Below are 9,052 nucleotides of genomic sequence, written 5' to 3'. Positions count from 1 at the left end.
CGGTTCGTGTAAGAACCGGGACTAAAGGGTTAGGGCTTTAGTAACGACCCTTTAGTCCCGGTTCAAAAACCGGGACAAAAGGCCCTTACCAACCGTGGTAAAAGCCCCTTTTTCTACTAGTGCTCCAGGCCACGGCCTCCTCCATGCTCTCCTCCAGCCTTGAGCGGATCTCCGCCAAAGCGTCCCGTCCACCCCGACCGCCCAGCTCCCCACCTCTGGCCTGCCTGCCCGCGCTCGCCAACGACGTACACACACACTATATGCTTCTTCTGTCATCTCAGCTACCTCTCTCAAAGAGCTCACTCATTTGCCAAAACAATCTATTGTGTTTTCCTCGGGATTCAATCCAAATGTGTCCCAAGAAATTCAGAAGAATATTTCTTTTCTATAACATACATAATTTTATGAATATGATGACCATTTGCAAATGGAACAATAACTCTTTTGTCTCAGATCTGACAGTGGACAAGAAAAAAATTGATTCCTAGGGAGATAAGTAGGGCATCTATTTCCGAACCCTTGGCCATCCAAATATATTCTGCCAGTATTTTATTATTTTTGAAATAAAAACAACCTAGACTATGTTAGTTGTCAACAGAAGAAACTTGACAGTAAAGTTAATTCTTTTTCCATCAGACTGGATCGTAAGTATTTCTGCGAACGTTGCCGGTCATTTCTTTACATACTCCCTCTGTAAAGAAATATAAAAGAGTTTGGATCACAACTTTAGTTTAGGATTGTAAAGTCATACACAAGGAAGAAGATACATGCCACAACTATGCGCCCTAAGCTTTATCTTAGAAACTCATTTAGCCAATGTATTTTTTTTTTTAGAAAAGGAGGATGACCCCCGGCCTCTGCATCTGGGCGATGCATATGGCCATTTTATTAATTATTCTTACAAGACCTTACAAAGCCATACAACAGCAAGACTAAAGCCACCGTCTAAGCAACAACTGTCGCTACACCTATCCAATTGATGAAGGGGCGCAGATAGTTTGGGTCTAATACCAAACAGACATCGCAGCCAAACCTAAACATCTAAGACCTGGGGTCCCAACCAGGACGCCTGCCGGGTATGAGGCCACCGCAGCCACCTGCCACCAATCCATCTTCAGAGCTGTACTGTTGCATGTACCGTGCCAGGTCTCTATGCCATCGACGCCACCACGACGCCCGACAGCGTCGTCCTCCTGCGCGAGTCCATCCTCCCACAGCGAACTCCGAATCTGCACTGCGCCACGCCGTCAAGATCCGTCTCCATCAGTGTGTAGGATGAAGCACCGCTCCACCAAAGAATCCGTCCTCTGGTCCCTCGATCACGTGTGTACCTCCAAGAATGACGCCCCCAAGGGAGGAACGACACCAGAGCGCCGCCGTCATCCGATCATCCGACCTAGGGTTTCCCCCAGAGGTAGCAGAGAGTGGCCTTGAACTTCTCCACGGCGATGCCTTCAAGAAGGGAACGGCGTAGATAGCGCCGCCACCGCCGGCCTTAGCAGACGCCGAAAGCAAGTTTTCACCCAGATCAGTTCGAAGGGATCCAACTCTCGTGCACGGGCCGCCGTCACCACCAGCACCACCAGGCAGAACCCTGGAGCACCGGCAGATCAGCGAGCCGCCGGCACCACCGCATCCAGATCGCCGGCCACGCCGGGCCGCCGCCATCCCCCGCGACGTCCGGGTCAGAGACGGAGCCGCCGACCGCGCACAGGGACCTCCGCCGCCTGCACACGCCGGAGCGCCGCCGAGAGCCCCGCGTCCGCCACCGCTTGCCGAGGGCCGCCGCCGCGTGCCCCGAAGGGACTCCCACGCACACCAGGGGAAACTGCCGTTGCCCCCAAGCTCGCGCTGGCGCGTCCCGCCTCCAGCGCGCTGCCAACCACCGCCGCGATCCACCCGCGCCAAATCCAGCGAGCCGTGGGAGAAGAGATCCTGCCACCGCCGACGCCGACTGGGCTTTGCCCGGCGGCGCGCCCCGGCGGCGGCGAGGAGGAGAGGTCGGGGGAGGGACGAGGACGCGGCGGCGCTAGGGTTCCCCCCGGTCGCCGCGCAGGGGCGACACGGGAGGAGTCGGGCAACACGCTCTACGTTTGGGATAAACTTTTACTACTACAGCATCGACTGCGTGACTTAGCTTCCACATCCTTACTACTCCCTCTCAAGTTAGTATAAAGTTGAGACACTTATTTTGGGACGGAGGGAGTATAAATTAAGTACTTTGGTGTATTTGTTCTGTGGAAACTGCACCCCCATCTTCTTTTGGTGTATTTTGTTCAATTGTATAGGGAAATGAGGAGGTCCTTATGATATTGTTGAGCCTTGAATCCAAAAAAAAAAAAAACAGTTTGGGAACTAACTACCGTTCGAAGCTTTTGAGGCCTGATCGCATAAAATTTGAAGAAAATCTTGCATCAGACTCCTCCCCTGAACTAGTGTACTGTAGCTAACAACAACCCACCCGACAAGATAAACACTTTGAGCTGCACGAAAAGGCGAGCTCCTATCCTAGATCAGGCCGTCACATCATTTTCAGTGCGCGCACAGGATCACGCACCCACTCACTACCTGCCAGTTCCTCACTCCCAGTCCCGCTGTGGCTGCCGCAAGCCATGATTTTCCCTGCAGGTGCTCCCAGTACGTACTACGTGTATATGAGCCCAAGCAAATGAATTTCTCTAGTTTTTTGTCCGAAATCCTGAATCCTGCCTCCCACATGGCGGGAAAAGGCATGCACGTGAAGACTCTGCTAAACCATCAGCATGCGTGCAATGCAATGCAATGCTCAGCTCAGTGTCAACAATGCTGCATAGATCTCAGTGACACATCAGTCGGCAAGTGCAAGTGCAAAGGGTGAGCTGAACAAAGGAGTAATTTAGTAAGTAAGTGGTGTGCGATTAGGTAAGTGTGGCGAGCCTGCAAGATGATCAGTACATCTTGTTTCTTCAGTAAGCAGTAGAATGTGTGCATTGATAAGCCATGAAGATGTACACATCTTCTTTCTTTTCTTCAGGAAGCTGTAGAATGTATTCAAGTTCAGTTGACTCTTCACTGTTTTACAACATAAAGCAGTCTTATTTTCAGGATCATGATCATCAAGACTCTGATTCTGAATCAAAGAATACACTAGGCAGCAGCCATCTTTATTATTATTGAGATTAGCATCACTAAGTAGGCCTCAGAGGCTTTCTTTCTGTGTGCAAACAAATGATCAAATTAAACGATGATCCCACTAAGCAGCAGCAGCAGCAGTGGATCAGTACAGCAACACTAAGCAAGCTCAAAGAAAAACAACGATCGATCGATCCTGGCTAGAGCACCCGGTCGGAGAGCGAGGGGAGGCGGCGGAAGAAGTTGAATCCGGCGGAGGGCATGTCGCCGCGGAACCTGGGGTGGCGGAGGTAGAAGAAGCCCATGCCCAGCAGCAGCGCCTTGAACGGCACGGCGTAGAGCACCAGCGCGGCCAGCAGGCAGGCGACGGCGAACACCCCCGTGGCGCGCGGGTCGCGCCATGACAGCAGCGCCTCCACGCGCTCCCCCTGGGCCGCCACGTCGCCGAGCAGCGTCTGCGCGCGCCCGGCCACGGCGCGCAGCCGGTCGTAGCGCGCCCGGACGACGTCGGCGGGGCGGGCGGAGGGGAGGCCGTCGAACTCCTCGTCCAGCTCGTCGGGGCTGACGCTGTCGACGTGGGAGAGGCGCGGGTCCATGCCGGCCGGCTCGCGGGGGCGCCAGCGGTAGCGCCAGAGGAGGACGAGGAAGAGGTAGAGGCAGACGGTGGGCAGGATCATCTCCGGGCAGAGCACGACGGCCACGAGCAGCATGTGGACGAGGACGGTGGTGGGCGAGTGCTCCCAGGTGCGCACCCGATGACCCCACCTAACGGCGGTGGCGAGGTGGGAGAGGCAGCCGACGACGCGGAACCAGTTGGCCTTGCTCCGGCGCATGCTCCAGGCGTGCGTGTCCGTGTCCAGCATGTACTGCACCACCTCCGGCCCCAGCGGCGGCTCGGAGCGCGCGAGGCGGCCGGACACGATGCGCATGGCGGTGTGGCGCAGCACGTCCTGCTGCGCAGGGCCCAGCGGCTTGACGTAGTGCATGCGCGGCAGCAGCGGGCTGCCGTACGCCTGCATCAGCGTGAGCCAGGACGGGCAGGTGAAGCGGATGGCCAGCTCCAGCTCGCCCATCTTGCGCACGCCGACGGGGTGCACCGCTGTGAGCGCGTAGTTGATGGAGTAGACTCGGTTGGTGTCCAGCGTGGAGAGCCGGATGCGGAGCTTGCCGATGCGGGCGTCCTTCTTTCCGGGCGAGGCGGTGTACCTGGCGTTGTCGAAGACGGCGATGGAGAGCACGGTGCATGGGTCGAAGACGTCCCAGGCGTACTGCTCGTTCCAGCGCGGGTTGAATTGGTCGAGAATGGTGCGGGTGCGCGCCCACTTGGGCCCGTACTTGAGCACGACGTAGGCGTCCGTGGAGCCGCTGGCGCCGTCCTTGGCGATCTTCATAGGCACCAGGTTGGAGGCGCCGCGGACGCCCACCTCCAGCATGCCCACGGGCGGCTTGGAGAGCTGCTTGGAGGCGGCGCGTACGTCGCTGGCCACGTTGGCCGCCTCGTCCAGCACGTGGTAGCCGCCCTCGAGGCAGACGCGGACGTGCACCCGGCCGGCGTAGGGCCGGGCCTCGTCGCCGCAGAGGTTGAGCCAGCGCGAGGGCGGCTCGACGCGGTCGTCGGAGCGGCGGTGCACCGTGGAGAGAGGCACGCGCGCCTGGCCGACGGGCTGCCCGGAGAAGACGTCCTCCACGGCGACGGTGAGGAAAGGGTCGAAGGGCTCGGCGGCGACGAAGAGCAGGTCCTCGTTCCAGCTCGGGTTGGACGCCCCGGCCGCGGCGCTGCCGAGCGCGATGCGGCCGGTCTTGAACACCTGGGCGCCCAGCTGCGCCTTGACGTACAGCTCCGGGAAGGTGGGGCCGAACTGCTTCGCCTTGGCGTCCGGCGGCGACGGCAGGCGCAGGTCCTGCGCCTGGATGACGCTGAGGCGGAGGTACCATAGCTTGGGGGAGAGATACGCCTTGGAGCGGGTGTGGACGAGGTTGCCGCCGGAGTCGGACTGCCATGCTTCCTGGAACGCCTCGTCGACCTGCGTGCCGACCCACACGGCGAGCATGACGTCGCAGGCCGGGGCGCCGTCCTCCGCGTGCCCCTCCAGGGTGTACCACTGCGGCGCGAGCGCGCTGTCCGGCGGCGACCGCTTGGGCACTTCCTGCAGGTCGAAGGAGACGAAGCCGAGGTGCGCGTCCGGCGGGGTGGGCTCGCCCTCCTTCTCCGGCTTCTTGGCTTCCTCGTGCACGGTGACCTCCAGCGAGGAGGCGGTGAGGCTGGCCTTGTGGAACGCGAAGACCTGGTCCCACTCGCCGGCGGCCGTGGCGGCTCGGGTCCGCACGGCGTGCGCGCCGATGCAGAGCTGCGCGTACAGCGGCTGCTTGTCGCCGCCGTCCTGACTCTTCTTGGCCTTGAGAAGCCGGACGAACAGGTAAGGCACGCGGTCCACCAGGTCGTAGGACGCGCTGCCGCCACCCGAGGAGGCCATGCTCCGCTCGGCAGCGGTCTGGGGGAGGATCTCGAGATCGCCGGCGACCCCGGCCGTGGCCAGCTGCATCTTGGACGGCGAGGGCGGCGGGGCCTTGGACGGAGAAGGCGGCACAGCCACCTCCTTCTTGCCCTCCTCCTTGGGCTTGTCGCCGTCTTTGGGCTTGTCGCCGTCCTTCTTCTTCCCCTTCTCAGGCGACTTCTTCTTGCCCGCGTCCTCAGGCTTCTTCTCCTCTGGTTTGGCGTCCTCTGCCTTCTTCTCTTCCGCGGTCGCCGCTGCGTCCGGCTTCTTCTCGTCGGCAGCGGCAGGAGCAGCAGCAGCAGCAGCCTCGGCGGGGTCCTTCTTGTCCGCAGGGGCGGCATCACCGGCCTGAGCCTTCTCCCCCTCGGGCGCGGGGGCAGGGGCAGCAGGGGCGGGTGGCGGGTCGTCGACGAACCAAATCTTGAGGCCGATCTCGCCCTTGATCTGCGAGAAGACGCTGCGCTTCTCGAGCGGGTAGTAGACGAGCGCCTCGTCCCCGGCCCTGGCGAAGGAGGCGGCGGCCACCTTGACCTTGCCGAGGAAGGTGCCCCCGCGGCGGCCGGACCCGGCGACGGCCTTCTTGTCGTTGTAGACGTTGAGCTCGAGCGTGTCGGCCATGGCGCCCGGGTGGTGGACGGGGAACTCGAGGCGCTCGCCCCAGTGCGGGTTGAGGTCCCGCGGGCGCGTGGCGGTGCGGCGGCGCTGGCCGTCGAAGTCGACGACCGCGTAGGCGCACGCCGTGCCCTGCCCGTCCTTGGGCATCAGGTTCCGCGCGTTGCACACCTCCACCACCACCCGCCGCCGCGCCCCCTCCTCCATCTCCACCATGGCTGGAGCAAGTAGAGCTTGGCTTCCCCTCGCCGGGATCCGATCCTGGAAGCTTCTTGGCCGCGGAAAGGTGATTGATTAAAGGCTGCGGGGGTCGATCGAATCTGGGAGAAATCTGTGGGATGAGTGGTGAGAGCGATGGGGAGTGATGGGGATGGGGATATGACCGTTGGAGGGAGGTTGACGGCGGGGAGCGGACGGTGAGTGACTGGAGAGAGGCGGGGTGGCGCCGGGGGTTTAAAAGGGAGGAGGCAACGGCCGGGAGAGGTGGGGCCGGGGACACGTAGGACGGGGGTGGGTGCCACGTGGACGGGAGACCGGTGGTGTTTCAACGGCAACGGTAGTGACGCGACGCCGCCGGAAATGCCGGCGACCAAACCCCCGGCCGTGGGAGTCGTGTGGCGCTTGTGTCTCTGCTTCACGTTTTTTTTCTTCATCGCGCTCGGTTTGCAACGAATTTCATATGTTTGTGAATTATTTTTTTGCTAGGGACGTGGTTGTGATTGACTTTGTGAGCCTAGGGTCTTTTTAGTGAAAAGGCGATGGCCTAGGGGTCTTCATGACTTGCTTCATGGAACAATCAAAAGACAGAGGTCAGATTTGGACAAAGACAACAACAACAACAAAATTATGAAAACGATCATATTCTTATGCATAAAGAATGTAAATTAATATTTACGTACTACCAGTGTATCTCGATCGGTAACCACTCCCTTGACTTTGGCTAACCGCTATAGTGGCCACCCAACCGAGGATTGTTCCGCTAGAGCCACGTCCATTTTTCATATAAAGAGCTTTGCAAAACCGGGTCGATGTCCACGGTGACATGACCATCAAGTTTCTTCCCAAGTGCAAATCATTTTCCAGTTCAAGTTGGAATTGCACAACGGAATGCTCGCCCTTCCAGGCGAACACTCGAGACATTTTAGAGGGGTGGTAGGTTTACTTGGCCAACCATAGAAATGTTTGACATTTAATAAAAGAACTACTAATATACATTGGAATGGAGTGAGTAATATAGTACAGTAACTATTGATGGAAAAGGCAATTTGTCAATATTGCCAATTAAACGGTCCTATGCTAGCCACTGCCAAAAGCCATAACTGAATGTCGCCAATCAACAAGGGAATGCTTGAGTTAACCCTCGAGCGATTTTTAAAGCGTCCGGTGGCTTACTGGGTCAACCATACCAAAGTTGACTTTTGAGAGAGGGAGTTAGATGAGACTTTAGTAATTCTCATCCAGATGAGATTTAAATCCGTTTGAGAAAACTAATATACTCCGTCCGTTCAAATAAGTGTCGCTGATTTAATATAGCTTTAGTATAAAGTTGTAATAAGCTATGGACGCTTATTTTGAAATAGAATGAGTACCTTGAAACGGAGCGAGCAATAGAGTAACCATAGATGGATCAATCAAACGCACATCCTAATTAACGGGGCCGTGGGCGTGAGGTTTGTCCGCGGATCATCATGTTGTGCACAACAGCACAAGTCTACTGCAGCTAAGATGTCTACTCGATCGCGTCGCACAGGTTAGGTACCCAATGTTATGTTTCGCACACCAATCATTTCATCCAAAAGTTGTACCAATCCATGGTGCCCAAGTGCCCAACGTATTTGTCTTCAATGGCACTCTCCGTTGTCCAGGATAGTTGTCGCCTTTCCACGTGGTAGCCCCGATAAAAAAGGAAGGCATTGTCACATGGAGCCCAAGTGCCCAACATGGATTTTTTTGAAACTATGATGATTCTTTTTGGCAATTTTTCGGATTCATTCGGAGCCTCCGAGTGGTTTGGTTCGGTCTCACTGAGTGAACGTGACCAAATTTGTGTACTCTTTCGTATTCCACACGGTCTCACGGAGTGCACCGGGTGTCCCGTGACAAATTTTCTCACATCCATTCGGTCTGTCGAAAGTAACTCTGCAACTTCTGCCCCTGACCTTGTTTTGGCTCTATAGGTTGCATACGATATCGGATTAAGACAACTTTTATATCAAAATAAACCGTTTCGGCGAGGCGAAGATTTTTCATGTTGATAACTTTTTCATTAGAGGGCATATTAATTACGTTTTGTGCCCCTGACACTTTTCGGCCAACGGGAAGCCGAAGAGTGCTCTTCGGCCAACGAAAACCCGAAAATACTATCTTCGGCCCAGCTGGGCACTCTTCGGCCAACGGGAGGCTGAAGAGCCCACTTCGGCCAACGATAGGCCGAAATGTCCCTCTTCGGCCAACAGAAGGCCGATGGGGTCATAGTTTCGATTTTTATGCATTAGGGCGTATAGTTTTCGAATTTGCTATGAAAATCATCATAGTTTCAAAAAAAAAATCCCCAACGGGCGTACGTGTCAATGGCACTCGGTGGAATAAAGGTCTCCCCGCCTAGTCCCCATTCCGGTGGTGCGTCTAGCATCGTTGGTGGGCGTGTGGAGGTGTGTCTCCGGCAGATCTATCCTCGGTGGATTTGCTCGGATCTGGTTGTGGTTTGTCTATGTTTCGATCTACGTTATTCTTCATCAGCGGCGGTTGCTGTTCTGGTGCGCTGGTCCTACGGGGCCTTAGCACGACGACTTCCCGGCTATGATATAAGAGAATAGATTGAAAATTTTCTCGAA

At 56.8% G+C, this 9,052-nt stretch overlaps 1 protein-coding gene across 1 annotated transcript; it reads right to left on the bottom strand.

Moving 5' to 3' along the window:
* Positions 1-3,107: 3,107 nt before the first annotated feature.
* LOC109779486 (multiple C2 domain and transmembrane region protein 14) lies at positions 3,108-6,653 on the bottom strand. Its single transcript, XM_020338114.4, has one exon. The coding sequence runs from the start codon at positions 6,432-6,434 to the stop codon at positions 3,312-3,314; it is 3,123 nt and encodes a 1,040-aa protein (XP_020193703.1). The 5' UTR covers positions 6,435-6,653; the 3' UTR covers positions 3,108-3,311.
* Between the last annotated feature and the right edge of the window lie 2,399 nt (positions 6,654-9,052).

The sequence above is a fragment of the Aegilops tauschii genome, chromosome 4, assembly GCF_002575655.3.
Source record: "Aegilops tauschii subsp. strangulata cultivar AL8/78 chromosome 4, Aet v6.0, whole genome shotgun sequence".
NCBI lineage: Eukaryota > Viridiplantae > Streptophyta > Magnoliopsida > Poales > Poaceae > Aegilops > Aegilops tauschii.
Note: the sequence above shows the minus strand (reverse complement) of the source record. Positions and strands in the feature narration are given on the sequence as shown.